The 17,809-nt window shown below is 38.9% G+C and overlaps 1 protein-coding gene across 1 annotated transcript in view; it reads right to left on the bottom strand.

The window, feature by feature from the left end:
• The window catches only part of myo5ab (myosin VAb), a 34,529-nt gene that overhangs the window by 13,898 nt on the left and 2,822 nt on the right, over positions 1–17,809 (bottom strand). Inside the window, 19 exon segments of the mRNA XM_046859955.1 lie at positions 162–255; positions 944–1,138; positions 1,385–1,624; positions 2,634–2,790; positions 2,890–3,101; positions 3,187–3,295; positions 6,323–6,409; positions 6,749–6,846; positions 6,963–7,088; positions 7,207–7,290; positions 7,395–7,520; positions 8,611–8,751; positions 8,854–8,935; positions 9,371–9,636; positions 10,124–10,230; positions 10,321–10,428; positions 10,681–10,762; positions 11,344–11,487; positions 17,614–17,770. Coding sequence (XP_046715911.1) covers positions 162–255; positions 944–1,138; positions 1,385–1,624; positions 2,634–2,790; positions 2,890–3,101; positions 3,187–3,295; positions 6,323–6,409; positions 6,749–6,846; positions 6,963–7,088; positions 7,207–7,290; positions 7,395–7,520; positions 8,611–8,751; positions 8,854–8,935; positions 9,371–9,636; positions 10,124–10,230; positions 10,321–10,428; positions 10,681–10,762; positions 11,344–11,487; positions 17,614–17,770 — 2,615 coding nt within the window.

Raw genomic sequence — 17,809 nt, 5'->3', positions numbered from 1 at the left:
ATTTGTTTGGAAACTGTTGCTGATGTCCTGAGCTTATTTTATTCATTTGTAATTTTCAGCTGTCATTAGCTTGTTGTAACACTTTTAAGTTGCATGCTTTAATATAATTTGTAAATCCTAAATTCAATTACAGATACACTAGCAGTATGATGTATACCTACCAGTAATCTGTTGGCTCTGTTCCTGGATCAGTCCGTTTAGCTCATCCTTCTCACACTTCAGCAGACAGTTTGTCTCTTTCAGCTCAGCAAGCATCTGCATTACCAGTGAGAATATGATTTTATATATTTTTGTTTACTTTTGAATTTCTTTTCCCAGGATACAGAACAAACAGAATCAAAGGAGTTAAGACAGAGGATGTACCAGACATTAAGGTTGGTTTAGCAATCAGAGCTTTCTTGGTTTGTTAATAGGCATTCACTGAAATGATAGAAGAGCCTATACATGCAATTTCTGAGGTTTATTTAAAACAGAGTAATGCAACTAATTCATCAGTTTTGCTGATTAATCATCACCAATAGTTTATTGCTGGAACTATCGGCTATTGAATAAAATCCATAACGATAGTTTTTCCGAGTTGCGTTAAATACTGCGCGAGAGCGGCCTCTAGAGGCAAATCACTGACACTGTATACTTTTTATTTAAATTAATTTTTTCCATTTTGGATGCAGCTGTTTTTATTTATTTGGAGTGTTACTTTTTGTTTGAGTTTGAATGCAAGGCATTTGTTTTTATGATTCGGTACTGTTTTTTTTTTGTAATAAAGTTCACTACTATTTTACATTAACTGTTTGCTTTTTTATCTAGTATCCATATTGAAAACTTTCGGTTGATTAATCGGTTATCGGCAAGTGCGATCCAACCTAGCTATCGGTATCGGTAAAATCCACTATCACTCGAACTCTAATGCAAACATACATATTTCCCCTGAAGTGCCTCCTACCAGTCTGTTTTTTTCCAGTTCACGCTGAGTCAATCCCAGCTCCTCTTCCAGAGCAGACACCTGACCACTAAAACTGCGAGCTTCTTCCTCCACCCTGTGCAGTGTTTCTAGCTGGGTGCGTAATTTACCCATCTCTGCCATGCTCCAGCTTTCAACTGCACACAAGCGCTTTGACAGCTCTCTGTTCTCTTTATGCTGGACACACACACACAGACACAGACACAGACACACACACACACCTTCATTATTCTTCCTAACAGTGGATAGAAACAGAAAAATGAATGAATTAGAAATAAAAGGCTATGGTTCATACCATGTTTATTCTAGCATTATGTTATTAGAAAAATTTGATAGATAGATAGATAGATAGATAGATAGATAGATAGATAGATAGATAGATAGATAGATAGATAGATAGATAGATAGATAGATAGATCATACCTGCTCATCCACTTTCATCTGTAGCTGCATTATCTTTTTTTCCATCCCTACATTGAGTGTTTTGTAGCGCTCGACTGAACGTGCCTCAATCTTGAGTCTCTTGAGCTCTCTTCGAGCCAGCGTTCGCCGCACACAGCACTGCAGACACACCACAGCCTGCACAGTGCGTCTGTAGTGCAGCCGTGCTAGCCAGCCACGCACCCAGCGCTGCACCACCACCACCTTCATCTCATACCGAACCTGCGCAGGACACACAGAAATCCGCATCATATGCTGTATATGAGATTAATGCTTAATGCAGATACGCTACAGTATATCTACAAAAGTTTGTGGACACCTGACCATAAAATTCGTATGTGCTTTTTGAACATCCTGTTCCACATTTAGTCTCCCGTTTGAAATACAGTAACCTCTATTCTTCTGGGAAGATGTTTTACCAGGTTGTGGACTGGGATTGTGGAGATTTGTTTTCATGCAGCCACAGGGACATTAGTAAAGTCAGGTACTGATGTAGGTGAGGAGGCCTGGGGTGCAGTCAGCGTTCCAATTCATCACAAAGGTGTTCAATAGGGTTGAGTTCAGAGCCCTAGAGCGGGCCAGATAATATCTTCCACTCCAACCCAAACCATATGTTTATGGAGCTGGCTTCGTGTCATGCTGAAACAGGTTTGGGTCTCCTAGTTCAAGTAAAGGTAAAATGTAATGCTACCACATCCAAAGACATATGATACAATCGTGTGCCTCCAACTTTTGTGGTAACAGTTTAGGGAAGAACGACACATGACTGGAAAAGTCTGGTGTCCCAATACTTTTGTCCATTTAATGTACTTATAAATGCACTCTCAATAATCCTCCCCATCATCACTAGGCTTTAGACTGTACAGTTGTTAATGAACAGTTGGCTCACTGGTGCATGATATTTCCAGAAGGATTTCAGATAGTATATAAACTTTCTGATTATGTTAGAAGCAGAAAAATGCAATAGTTTCCAAGAACTTTATTCTGCCATTTGCAGAATTCAGCTATAACAACATGTAAAAGGTTTTCCCAGACCCTGACACTTGACTCAAGCTCTAGAATTTGTACGTTTTTAAAGATTTTTTCAAAGACTGCATAACTCAAACCTTTGTTTGTAAAAAAAAATCCAGTCAAAATCCATCCAATTTAAAGCCGAAAGTCAAAGTGTGAGGAGTTTCTTTCTTAATCATTTCTATGATTAAACCTTTATAGTATAAAGTGAATTCAATACCTTTCTATACTGCAGTCTGGCTCTGTGGCCACGAAGCAGGCGTTGAAGGAGCACTGCTGCTGCTTGTTTCTGCTTATAAAGTCGTCTGGCTGCATACCTTCGCAGGTACTTCTGAATGACCACAGCTGCCTTGGTCTTCCTCAAGGACTTACACAAGCTGAGGAGATTAAACAGTGTCATGTTTTAGTCATCAACTACCTTAACAGTGAGTTGAAGTTTGTAGCATCCTCTGCCTTATATAGTAAAATGCACTTACGCCCGAGCCTGGTGTCCACGTGCGTATCTCTGCACGGTGACAGCAGCTGTGCGCAGACGCAGGTATTTCTTCCGGGCGACCCAGCAACGGATGGTCTTTTGAATCTGGACGCAAGCTACACGCAGTTTATCGGCCCTCAGTTTCTCCAAATATGCCACCTGGCCTGCCCGGAAGAAGATCTTAGTTCTTCCAAACTGGTACTTGTCTGGGTCCTGAAGAGAGAAGAAATACTGCATGCTATTAGGAGACCATGAGAACAAACCATTATTAATATCTGAGCATGAGGAATCGAGATACCGCTATCAGCTGTGCAAGAACATTCTGGCAGGTTGACTTCATGTCTGACAGCAGGTGCTTTTGCTTCATCAGAACTCGGTACCGAGTGAAAAACTCCTGATAAGTCCACCTTAAAAACAATGTACAAATGGCAAGATCTTAGGACATACAGCTTGTTTATTTCGACAATTTCTCGAAAAATCCTCTGTATTTTCATAGCACGCAAACATTTGTGTATTCATTTGTTTTAGTAATCAAATATTTTTACTGCAGATATAATTAAATAATGCGGATACAATCCAGGATACAATTCAATATCAGTTCTACAAGCATTCACCCACTTGTTTTCAAGATATTGTGCTAATGAGAAACATGGATGACACACTTGGAAAGACAGATGGATGACCCTTAATGCCTCCACTACCAAAGGCATAATTTGATCTAATCCCTTTACAATATGGAATAATAATAATAATAATAACTTTATTTTTATATAGCGCCTTTAAAGTAGCTTCTCAAGGCGCTTTACATACAGGAAAACAAGAATACAACACACACAAAAATAGAGCAAATAATACACACATACTTATAATTACACACAAAATCAAAATGTTAAAAAAAAGCAACCATAAAAAAATGAGTTTTTAAAAAGGATTTAAAAGTACTGAAGTTCTGTGCGTCTCTAATGTGAGGAGGAGTGAATTCCAAAGTCTTGGTGCATACGAAGAAAAAGCCCTATCCCCTACTGAACGCAGCCGTGTCTGTGGGACTACCAATAGTCCTGCTTGTGAAGAGCGTAAGATACGCTTGGGTGTGTATACAGTTAAAAGTGCAGACAGATACTGGGGTGCGAGACCATGCAGTGCCTTGTATGTAAGCATTAAAACTTTGAAATCTACTCGGAACCTGACCGGAAGCCAATGCAAGGACTTGAGAATTGGTTTTTGGCTCATTTTGCCTGGCTCCAGTCAGGATCCTAGCAGCTGAATTTTGTACACATTGCAGTTTATTAAGAGTAGTTTTAGGAACCCCAGCCAGTAGAGCATTGCAATAATCAATGCGGGAAAACACAAAAGTATTAATAAGCCTTTCAGTTACAGAATGGGATAACATATGGCGAAGTCTAGCGATAAAAATGAGTTCTTTACAGTATACCGAATGTGAAGATCAAAAGATAGACTTGAGTCAAAGATGACTCCTAGATTTTTTTTATTTGGTTTGTACTTCCAGAACAGAGCCGTCTACGTTTAGGGATAATGAACCAGCTTTGCAAAGCTGGTGAGGGGTGCCAATAAGCAAGACCTCTGTCTTATCACTATTGAGGCACAAAAAGTTTTGAGACATCCATGTTTTTATCTCAGCAATACAGTGTGTTAAAAAAGAAAGGTCAAAATGTTGATTAGGTTTAGAGTGAATATAAATCTGCGTATCGTCCGCATAAAAGTGATAATTTAGCTCAAGTGTTCTTAAAAGCAATCCAAGCGGATATATGTATATGCTAAAAAGTAAGGGGCCTAAGATGGAACCCTGAGGAACACCCGTACAGACAAAACCAGTCACAGACCGGTATCCACTCATAGATACAAACTGTTGACGATCAGAGAGGTATGATCTAAACCAAATTAAAACAGTCCCAGAAACACCAAAGACATTTTCCAGACGTTCGAGAAGCAGGTTGTGATTAACAGTGTCAAATGCGGCACTAAGATCAAGAAGGATCAGAATAGAGAGAGAACCAGAATCAGAGGCTAATAACAGGTCATTGGTGACCTTGACCAAGGCTGTCTCAGTACTATGAGATTTTGAAATCCAGACTGAAGAGGTTCAAGAGATTGTTTGCTGTGAGATGACTATGTAGCTGCAAAGCCACAAGGCGTTCAGAATTTTAGCAAGAAACGGTAGATTTGAGATAGGACGATAATTGTTTAAGTTGTCCAAGTCACTGTTTTGTTTTTTTAGGACAGGTGTTACAGCAGCAGTTTTCAGTGCCGCTCGGACAACACCAGTAAGCAGAGAATCATTAACAATACTGAGAACAGCAGGGCACAATGAATCCAAACAGGATTTAAACAGGCTTGTAGGGAGGGGATCAAGTAAGCAAGTGGTAACTTTCATACGTGATACTTCCCTAGTGAGCAGCTCGGTATCAATTTGTGAAAAGGTAGAGAAGGGTGTGCCGGAAAAACTAGGTGAACAAAATATGGATGATGAAGCAGGTGCAGCATGAATAAGTTTGTAAACATTGTCAATTTTAGAACTGAAAAAATTAAGAAAATCGTTACACAGCTGATTTGAGACAGGTAAAGAAGTGCCAACATTAACTTTCAGAAGTCGGTTTATGGTGTTAAAAAGATGTCTAGGATTACTTTGATTGTTGTCAATGATCTGAGAAAAATATGCAGATCTCACAGACTCAATTTCAGATCTGTATTCCCCCAGGGTGTCCTTCCAGGACTGATAAAATACATTCAGACCTGAGTCACGCCACTTGCGCTCCAGTTTACGGCAAGCTGTCTTCATAGAGCGCAGGTTATCGTTGTACCAAGGGGCAGAACGAGCAAAAGAGACATAGTGAGATTTCAAGGGAGCAAAAAGGTCAAAATTAGAAGCCAGAGCAGTGTTCAGTTTTAGGATCTTATCTTCAAGAGAAGCCAAATGAAGATCACTAAGAGAAGGAACAACAGAGCCAGCAAAATCTGCTGAATTAATTGATTTTCATTTACGGAAATTAACAGTGTTTAAAGGTGAAGTACGAGGAAAATGCAGTCCCAATTTAAAGAAGATTGCCAGGTGATCAGAAAGTCCAATATCTGTAAGAGACTGCTGAGACACAATTGCATTGTTTGCAATCACAAGGTCTAAAGTGTGACCTTTGTTGTGAGTTGGGCCACTTATAAACTGTTTAAGATTAAAACAATCCAGCAGGAATAGAAAATCCTTTGTCAACAAACAGTCATTAGCATCAATGTGTATATTAAAATCCCCTAAAATGAGGATGCTCTTAAATTTAAAACACAGCAATGACAAAAATTCAGCGAGATACACATGGGCATTTACAAGTTATCAATTTTGAATAATCCACAAACACACACACACACACACTGTCTGCTAACAAGATGAACATTAAACTAAATATGCATATATTTAATAAATAAACCTGGATGGAAAGCCTGCAGCAGAAATGCGTATAGTCTCCAGTACGCCACATGCCCTCAACTGCTGCACTGCCCTAATGGGGTTCATTCTAGAGAGAGAAAGAGAAAGAAATAAAGAAAAAGAGAGAGAGAGTGAGAGAGAGAGAATAAAATAACATATATAATAATATATGTTACTTCAGATTAAACAAGATTATTAACTTTTGTTTAAAAAGTACATACACCAATTAGGCATAGATAGACAGATAGACAGATAGACAGATAGACAGATAGACAGACAGATAGACAGATAGACAGATAGATAGATAGACAGATAGATAGACAGATAGACAGATAGACAGATAGATAGATAGATAGAGATAGATAGATAGATAGATAGATAGATAGATAGATAGATAGATAGATAGATAGAAATTCAATATACTAACACAAAAGGAGTTTTCTGGTCATTGGGCTTTATGCAGCGTACATAATGAGGAGTTGTGGCATTTAAAGTGTCCATTAGCAACTGCAACGAGTTTCGAAACTAAAAGGCGGAGACAATGCAGAAACATTAATACTATGCCGTGTTAACCAGTATTAAATACAATACTGTATTTACATTTTCTACAACAAACCAAAGTTTCAGCAAAATATCATCACCTGTAGCCCAACAGATTTCTTGTGTTCTCTAAAAGACTGGCCCACTTTCGTGATCTTTGTTCGACTTGAAGCAACTTTGCTCTGAGCTGTTTCCTCTTCATGAAAGAGCTCCAAAAGCAAAGCAAACTAATAAAAAAGTGCATGGAAAGACAAATACTTTTTAACACAAAAAGACTCCAAGAACACTTTTACACATTTAAAATGTAGTAGTAGTTTTGCACAGTTTCATTCGGGATGGACAAACCTTACTCGATTTCAGGACATTTATCTGTTCCTCATTTACTGTGTCTTTGTTTTTCTCCAGAAACCCTTCACATCGATACTCCACCTGAAGCAGAAATTAAACAAAGAGCAATAAAGATGAATAAAAAAAAAAAACAATTATATTTTATAAAGGGTGTTCCATTTCTGAAGCATTAAAAAGTTTTGTACCCTGTCAGCAAAATGACTGATGATGAAGGCCTTGTTGGACATCCGTGGTTTGTCGAAATGATCACTCTTCTTAAGGTGGGTATTATAGAGCTTTTGTGCCCATGAATCATCTGATCCCTTTGGCATCTGGGGGTTTTGTGGCGAATTATAAATGAAAATTAACAATGTAAGTAAAGTGACAAAACACGAAAGAATGTGTGTGTTAGTGTAGCCATTTCCATAACCTGAAGGAAAATTACATGCAACAAAAATGAATGAACAAATCATGGATAAAGGAAATCGATGGATTAAATTATAAGCCAAGTCAAGTCAAGTCGCAACGTATATATAGAAGTATGAATGTACAAGGTGATATTAAAAAAGTTTTGAGACTTGCTCCGTTTACAAGAAAGTACATTATTTTATCTATGTTTTTACACTATCACCTTTAAAATAGTCCCCTTGCACAACAATACAGTGCTCCCAGAGTTCCTGCCACTTCTGGAATGTATCCTGTAAGTCTTCTTTTCGATGCGTGTCAAGCACCGTCTGCGATTCATGCTGGATCCTGACTGAAACGGTGACCTTTGGGCTGGATCCTCATCTTCGGGAAGAGGCCGAAGTCTGCAGGAGCCAATTCTGGCTAGTAGGGTGGGTGTGGAAGTGAAATCATGTTTCATGCGAGAAACTCATGTGAAGAGACAGGTGAGACTTGGTGACAGGGTGCATAGTTTTACTCAGAATTTCCACAATTGCTCTTTTTACAGCACCCAATGTACACAGGTCGTTGTCTTTTGGCAGACTGACTTAGGATGATCGGTGTTTCCTGTGACTGTGTGTTCAGCCTTGTGCTGCCATCTGTTGGCATGTTACAAAACTAGTCTCGAAACTTTCTGATACCACCTCGGGTGATTTTGTGGATGGTTGAGCAGACAGATGAATGGATGGATGAATGAATGGACGGACGGACGGACGGACTGATGAATGGATGGATGATTGTTTCATGGTTGTGTGGGTGGCTGTACGCATGGATGGGTGGGTGAATGTAAGGATGATTGGTCTAATTAATAGGTGAACGAAAGGATAGATAGATGGATGGGGAGGCGGCAGGTTGGGTGATTAGGTGGGTGGGTGGGTTAGTAAAAAAAAAAATTAAGATGTATAGAAAACTTCATGTATGGATAGAAGGAGGATTAGTTGCCAGAATCTGAGAATATAAATAGGTGTACATACTCACCATGCACTCTTCATCAAGCAGATCCAACACTCCCATTCTGGCCTCAATCAGGTTAATACATGGCTTATTGTCATAGAAATCAATCAGAGTCCATGGAATCTTCTCTTTTAAGTATTCTTCTTGCTCCAGTTTGAACACATGCTTTGGTTAAACAAAATAAAAAAAAAAGGCTTTAGGTTTTTGATCGTAGAAAACGTTTTGATCGTGGCAGCCATTACTATGGTGTAAATGTAACCCATTTACCGTGTTAAACTGCTGTTGGAGTTTCTCATTAGCGTAGTTAATACAAAACTGCTCAAAGCTGTTTATTTCAAACGTCTCAAACCTGAACACACAAAGAACATGACTTACCAGCAATTTGGCTGCACTATATTACATGTAACAATACAATTTTATGCGAAAAAGTTGTTCAAACTATTATAAACATTACAAATGCATGTCTTCTTCTTCTTCTTCGGCTGCTCCCATTAGGGGTCGCCACAGCGGATCATCCGTCTCCATACCCCCCTGTCCTCTACATCTGCCTTTTTCAAACCAACTACCTGCATGTCTTCCCTCACCACATCCATAAACCTCCTTCTTGGCCTTCCTCTTTTTCTCCTTCCTGGCGACTCCATCCTCAGCATTCTCCTACTAATATACCCCACATGTCCAAATCATCTCAATCATGCCTCCCTCACCCTGTCTACAAAAACGTCTTCCATGCGCGGACATGCTCTAATAAAAGCAGCCATGTACAGTCAATAAATCCATTACTTACCCATAGATGTCTAGCACTCCAATGAATGAGTGCTGCTTGCTAGATGAATGCAGAGCCTTATTGATCTGACCAACTATCCATGTAAAAAGCTTGGCATAAATGTGTTTAGCCAAGGCATCACGGCCGTTTACCGCCTCCATTTTGGTCAGAGGCTTATTGAAGGTTTCTGTGGCGGTCTTCAGTTTTTTATGACACAACGAATGGACCATGGCCTCAGGAGACACCATTAGCAGATCACAGAATATAGCCAGGTGACTATTTTCCACCTGAAATCAATATATATTTTCAAGAACCTAAACAAAGCTGAGAAGAAAATATTAAATCCACTTGCAGTATAGTATAAAATGATGCTTTCAAGTAAAAATCTCTAGCATGATAAAGCTAAACAATTCTGTGGTACATTAAGTTGGGAAGGAGACCAGTAACTTTATTTTATGTCCATTTAATCTATTTTAAAAATCCTTAAATAAAAAGTTACATAATATATAATATACTGCCCATTCAACATATGGTTTTCATAGATTCATACTGTAAGTGCATAAGATTAAGGTAACAACTGCAGTAGTAACATCATTCCCTAATATATTTTATAGTTAATATATTGTTCCCTCACAATATATTATAAGCTATATATAATGTGAGACAAAATACATGTCGCATAGCCTGAAGGCAGGATACTATTCCCTTATAGTTCTGAGCACGCAATAAAATTCGGAAGTCACAATGAATCATAATCATCTCTCTTGCACTCACTGAGACACTGCAGTTTCCTGAGCCTTTGCCCATCATCTCTACATTTCCCAGCTGAAGAATGGCAGCCAGGATCTGAAACAAATCCAATTGCTGACTTTCATTAATACCTGCCATAGAGATTCATACTGTTAATAACACGGTTAATTAACCTTGACCACATTTTTTTGAGACACAAAACCAAAATGCAGTTATTTTACCCAGAAGTGAAAAAGCCTGCCGAGTGACTTGCATTTCCTGAACGTCATCCACTTGGTCTATGACAGGGCTTCTGCCCTGATTAGTGTAGAGAAACTTAGTTGCACTGCCTTCAAACAGAGAGTGATTACTCAGAGGGATAATTCAAATGAACCGAAATCAGTTCAGTAATTACTAACAGATTATGGCATAATTATGCTGGTAATATAGAATACAGCCAAATGAAAAAAGAAATTTGTAAACATTAATATATGCGATGATCACATTCCGTTCTTACTATGGTACTTTTTTCTTACTGAGACCTGAGTGAGCTGTAATGTTTAGTCAAAAGTCATATAAGCCAAACAGAACAGGAGTTATACCTAATTGCAGAGCTGTGAATTCAGGTAAATGGGCAGAGGCGCACAACTGGTAGAAGATATGATAGTTGCGCTCTTCAATTGCCTGAAATAAAGAATATAGAGTACACATGACTTTCTTGTACACCGATGTAACTACAATTATTACTTCTATGGAATTTAACAATCACTACTGTCTGCATTTTATTAAGTTTATACATTCACTGTTTATTTACTGGAACACGAACATTCATACATCTATCCTATCAGCTAATTATGTCACAGCAGGGCAATGCGTTTAATCGTGTAGATACTGTTAATGTTCATCAAACGTCAGAATATGGGTGGGAATTGCGAAAAAGATTTGGGAAAAAGATCATATTATTTTGAAGAAAAAAAAAAGATACACAACTTTAAGTTCCAATTTTATTAAAGAATTTGAATTTCTGTGAAACATTTGATCTTGTTTAGAAAACTACTGATAAATTATAAATGAAATGAACTTAAGCTCTGTCTTATTTTAAATCATTACAGAACACAATTAATAAGGGAAAAACTTGTTTTTTTTTCTTTTTTAAAGTTGTGAGGATTGTATCCTTTATAAACATAAACAAGGTGTCTGACTGAAACACGGTGAAAAAGTGGAGAAGAATCTGAACATAAGAAAAAGAAAAAGGAAAAAAAGACCTGAAACACAACACGGGACTTCTCGAGCAGGTATGTCCTCATGTTAGCCCCTGTGATGTGGTAATTCCTATTAAATCCAATCTCAATGTACTTCCCAAAACGACTGCTGTTGTCATTCCTGGTTGTTTTTGCATTTCCAATTGCCTGGATAGAAAAACATTAAAACCATTTAGAATAACATACAAACAAAAAAAAATTATATATATACATACAAACACACACTGAATGTAACAGTACACGTATTCAGTACAGGGTTTCAGTTCGGTACACATGTGAATGCAAACCTTTTTACATGCGAGTCTCTGCCCCGCACTTTGAGTGAGTTTGTTTATTAGTTATCTTGAAAACATGCACAACAATGCCAGGGGTATTAAAATAAATGCAAACTATTTAATTAAATCATTTTGTTTATTTAATTTTACTTAATTTAATTTGTGCCAATTTAATTGATGACTCGATTTACTCAATATAATACAAAAGTGTATTGCATTTATTCTATTTTATCTTTAGAAAACCTTATAAAATATAATTTTATATTTTATTTAACCAAGCAGGCATTTTATTCCAAATCGTTTTTAAATGTAAACTGTTCAAATGTTTATGATCACAAATATTAATAATAAAGTGCGTTTATAAAAAAAAACACATGGTAAGCAAAAACTGTATTCCCTCATCATGTGAAAATGGATTAAAAGCGTGGGTCCTCCATTGGGTGGGCCAGACACCAGAGTGGCACAGACAGCGTTTCCGCTCCCTCCCGCTCTGTTGCTCAGCAGCTTTGCAATGACTGCCGGAAGTGGTTGCTGAACGAAGACCGAAGTGTCGATGAAAGTGTTCTTCTCCTGCTCTCCTCCTATTCCCCTCCCTTGATACGGGGGGCAATCCCCCCAAAGCCAATAACTCATCAACGGGGTGATGGTCCGGATTCCAGACGCACCACAGGCCGCCCCTAAATGAGATGGAATGTACCACATACCATTGAGCATAATAGAGGGTATACACCAGGCTTTGGTGGATTCAGGTTTTGAATAGACCGCCATCCACCAAAGCCCGAAATCCACCAAAGCCTGGTAAATACTGCATGCCGGGTAAAGGGGAAATGTGTGCACAAGGACACAAATATCCACTAGTGGCCATCACGGTACAATTTGGGGGAGAAAACCAAACAGCGTCGAAGCGGTGGTTAGTCCCAGTCTTACCCCTTCACTAATTCTCCGAGGAATTTTCTTCTGGGATTTCCCGCTAGAGCAGACACAAAACAAAACCGTCCGGCATGCCTTTAACCAAGTAAAAGTAATCAATGGTCAACGAATCCAGCCAGAAATTGCACTTTCTTTCCCATACAGCATTAAAAATAAGCTGTCCCGAGTGTCGCAGGACAATCGAACCAAGGAAAAACGACCCAGTTGTTGGTCCCCAAGACCCGCAGGGAGCTTTTGTTTTATGCGGCTTACCATAACCGATGGCTGGACACCTGGGACAGGAGAAAAACTTGGACCACCTAGTGGCCCGGTTTTATTGGCCGGGCATTCACAGCGATGTGTGTAGATGGTGTGTGACATTGCTGTGAATGTCAGCTTTTGACATTCGCCTGCCCTCCTAAAAGCGCCTTTGTGTCCCCATTACCCTTAATCGAGGTCCCCTTCGAGAGAATTGGAATGATCGTCGGCCCATTAGAGCGGACTGCACGAGGGCATCGCGTTGTGTTAGTTTTGGTGGACTATGCAACGCGATACCCGGAAGCAGTGCCTTTTCACAACACCTCTGCACATAGTATTGTGGAGGAACTCTTCCATGTAATCTCCCCACGGCCTTCATGTCACGAACATGGCACGGAGTGCTCTGTGTCATCCGCAAAAATTGGGAGGACGACCATCACCTGGTAAAAACATAAATTCAGTATGTCCTTGACCTGAGAGCAAAACTCCACACTTTAGGCCAACTAACTCTGGGGAATTGTGCTACAGGCTCAAGAACAACAATCCCCTTCTGTATAATAGGGGTGCACAGCTGCAGAAATTTTTAACCAGCAGGTAAAGTCTTCGTAATACTACCCACATCAAGCTTGAAATTACTCGCAAAGTGACAAGGACCCTTTGAGGTTAAAGACGAGTTGGAGATGCCGTTTATGAGGTTGAAGCCGGTGAAGAGGGATGGGGCGAAAACCAAAGAAAAGGCATATGAGGAGCTGTATGGGAAGTTGGACACTAATGAAGGAAAAAAGGATTTGTACCGATTGGCCAGGCAGAGGGACCGAGCTGGGAAGGATGTGCTGCAAGTTCGAGCAATAAAGGATCCAGATGGAAATGTGTTGATGGAGGAAGATGGAGGAAGTATTTTGAGCACCAAAGAAAATAAGAGAGAGAAGGTTGGATGGTGTGGAGATGGTGAAGCAGGAAGTGGATAGGATAAGAAAGGAGGAAGTGAGAGCAGTGATTTAAAGGATGAGTGGAAAGTCAGTTGGACCAGATGACATATCGGTAGAAGCATGGAGATGTTTAGGAGAGATGTCAATGGAGTTTTTAACAAGAGTGTTTAACAAGATTTTTGAAGGTGAGAGGATGCCTGAGGAATGGAGAAGGAGTGTGCTGGTACACAAGAATAAGGGAGATGTGCAGAACCACAGTAACTACAGCGGAATAAAGTTGATCAGTCACACCATGTAGTTATGAGAAAGAGTAGTGGAAGCCAGGCTGAAAGAAGAGGTGACTATCTGTGAGTAACAGCATGGTTTCATGCAGAGAAAGAGCACCACAGACGCATTATTTCAGCAGGGGTTGCATTGTGTATTTGTGGATTTAGAGAAAGTGTACAACAGGGTGACCTTCGTAAACAGCTAACCTCGCGACAATGACACTCACAACCTCGATAGTTCACGAGTTTTTATTTGGAACTGGACTTAGAGAAACTCACAAAAAGTTCAGAGTAAAAGCTGAAGTTCAGAGTAACATTTCAAAACAAGAGTTTGTACTAATAAATGACACAAAAATGTTCGGAAAACTAATAATTAATTTAAAGTAGTAAATAAAACATTTATGACAAGAAATTCACAATTTTTGTTAAGTATACAGTAAAGTACATGTACAATTCCCCTTAAAAAAGGAACCATCAAAAGGAAAGTCAAAACCTTGCGATTTTTTTTTTACTAGCGAGGCGTCATAGAACGTAACCCCCGCAAGTATCAAGGTTGCACTGTATATTATATTATATTATATATATATATATATAATCCATTAAAAAATGTAAAGAAAAGTTATAAATTAAGATTAAGTGAAATACGTTTTTAATCCTCTACCTCTACTCCCACACACCCAAATTAGTCCTGTGATTTTAAGAAAGAACTCCGAATATCAACTCATGAATCATGACAACTCAAGACCCCAGTCACAGAATCGTCCTCTTATATTTAAACCTCTTTACCACCATGGGCAAGTCCAAAGAGCTGTCAAAGGACGTCAGGGACAAGATTGTAGCCCTGCACAAGGGTATATGAATATATATATATATATATACAGGGAGTGCAGAATTATTAGGCAAGTTGTATTTTTGAGGATTAATTTTATTTGAGGATTTAATTTGAACAACAACCATGTTCTCAATGAACACAAAAAACTCATTAATATCAAAGCTGAATATTTTTGGAAGTAGTTTTTAGTTTTAGCTATTTTAGGGGGATATCTGTGTGTGCAGGTGACTATTACTGTGCATAATTATTAGGCAACAACAAAAACAAATTCATACCCATTTCAATTATTTATTTTACCAGTGAAACCAATATAACATCTCAACATTCACAAATATACATTTCTGACATTCAAAAACCAAACAAAAACAAATCAGTGACCAATATAGCCACCTTTCTTTGCAAGGACACTCAAAAGCCTGCCATCCATGGATTCTGTCAGTGTTTTGATCTGTTCACCATCAACATTGCGTGCAGCAGCAACCACAGCCTCCCAGACACTGTTCAGAGAGGTGTACTGTTTTCCCTCCTTGTAAATCGCACATTTGATGATGGACCACAGGTTCTCAATGGGGTTCAGATCAGGTGAACAAGGAGGCCATATCATTAGATTTTCTTCTTTTATACCCTTTCTTGCCAGCCACGCTGTGGAGTACTTGGACGTGTGTGATGGAGCATTGTCCTGCATGAAAATCATGTTTTTCTTGAAGGATGCAGACTTCTTCCTGTACCACTGCTTGAAGGTGTCTTCCAGAAACTGGCAGTAGGACTGGGAGTTCAGCTTGACTCCATCCTCAACCCGAAAAGGCCCCACAAGCTCATCTTTGATGATACCAGCCCAAACCAGTACTCCACCTCCACCTTGCTGGCGTCTGAGTCGGACTGGAGCTCTCTGCCCTTTACCAATCCAGCCACGGAGAGCCAGTCACTCTCATTTCATCAGTCCATAAAACCTTAGAAAAATCAGTCTTGAGATATTTCTTGGCCCAGTCTTGACGTTTCAGCTTGTGTGTCTTGTTCAGTGGTGGTCGACTTTCTGCCTTTCTTACCTTGGCCATGTCTCTGAGTATTGCACACCTTGTGCTTTTGGGCACTCCAGTGATGTTGCAGCTCTGAAATATGGCCAAACTGGTGGCAAGTGGCATCTTGGCAGCTGCACGCTTGACTTTTCTCAGTTCACGGGCAGTTATTTTGCGCCTTGGTTTTTCCACACGCTTCTTGCGACCCTGTTGACTATTTTGAATGAAACGCTTGATTGTTCGATGATCACGCTTCAGAAGCTTGGCTATTTTAAGACTGCTGCATCCCTCTGCAATATATCTCACTATTTTTGACTTTTCTGAGCCTGTCAAGTCCTTCTTTTGACCCATTTTGCCAAAGGAAAGGAAGTTGCCTAATAATTATGCACACCTGATATAGGGTGTTGATGTCATTAGACCACACCCTTCTCATTACACAGATGCACATCACCTAATATGCTTAATTGGTAGTAGGCTTTCCAGCCTATACAGCTTGGAGTAAGACAACATGCATAACGAGGATGATGTGGTCAAAATACTCATTTGCCTAATAATTCTGCACTCCTGTATATATATATATATATATATATATATATATATAAATTCATTTACATTCATACTTCACATAAAATCAATTTACAACAACATTTTGAAGGTGAGAGGATGCCTGAGGAATGGAGAAGGAGTGTGCTGGTACACAAGAATAAGGGAGATGTGCAGAACCACAGTAACTACAGCGGAATAAAGTTGATCAGTCACACCATGTAGTTATGAGAAAGAGTAGTGGAAGCCAGGCTGAAAGAAGAGGTGACTATCTGTGAGTAACAGCATGGTTTCATGCAGAGAAAGAGCACCACAGACGCATTATTTCAGCAGGGGTTGCATTGTGTATTTGTGGATTTAGAGAAAGTGTACAACAGGGTGACCTTTCGGTAAACAGCTAACCTCGCGACAATGACACTCACAACCTCGATAGTTCACGAGTTTTTATTTGGAACTGGACTTAGAGAAACTCACAAAAAGTTCAGAGTAAAAGCTGAAGTTCAGAGTAACATTTCAAAACAAGAGTTTGTACTAATAAATGACACAAAAATGTTCGGAAAACTAATAATTAATTTAAAGTAGTAAATAAAACATTTATGACAAGAAATTCACAATTTTTGTTAAGTATACAGTAAAGTACATGTACAATTCCCCTTAAAAAAGGAACCATCAAAAGGAAAGTCAAAACCTTGCGATTTTTTTTTTACTAGCGAGGCGTCATAGAACGTAACCCCCGCAAGTATCAAGGTTGCACTGTATATTATATTATATATATATATATAATCCATTAAAAAATGTAAAGAAAAGTTATAAATTAAGATTAAGTGAAATATGTTTTTAATCCTCTACCTCTACTCCCACACACCCAAATTAGTCCTGTGATTTTAAGAAAGAACTCCGAATATCAACTCATGAATCATGACAACTCAAGACCCCAGTCACAGAATCGTCCTCTTATATTTAAACCTCTTTACCACCATGGGCAAGTCCAAAGAGCTGTCAAAGGACGTCAGGGACAAGATTGTAGCCCTGCACAAGGGTATATGAATATATATATATATATATATATATATATATATATATATATATATATATATATATATATATATAAATTCATTTACATTCATACTTCACATAAAATCAATTTACAACAACATAAAGCTGTCCTTAACAAATGATTTTGCAGCATTACGTAGCTTTGTTTTCGCATATTGATATGAAATTAATAAAGAAATTGAAGAGTACCTCCATTATAGGGCTGGATGCCAGCACTTTTTCCTCCACACTCCTCTCCGTGGAAGAGCCGCTGACTGTGGCAAAGTAACGCATGGAATATTTAGCTGACACGGTCTTTCCTGCTCCAGACTCTCCGCTCACTATAATGGATTGATTCCTCTCATCTCTTAGACAAGAGCAAAGAGAAATTGTCATTTAGTTATCC

Source organism: Silurus meridionalis, chromosome 10, assembly GCF_014805685.1.
Source record: "Silurus meridionalis isolate SWU-2019-XX chromosome 10, ASM1480568v1, whole genome shotgun sequence".
Classification (NCBI taxonomy): Eukaryota; Metazoa; Chordata; class Actinopteri; order Siluriformes; family Siluridae; genus Silurus; species Silurus meridionalis.
This window is presented reverse-complemented; position numbering and strand designations above follow the sequence as displayed.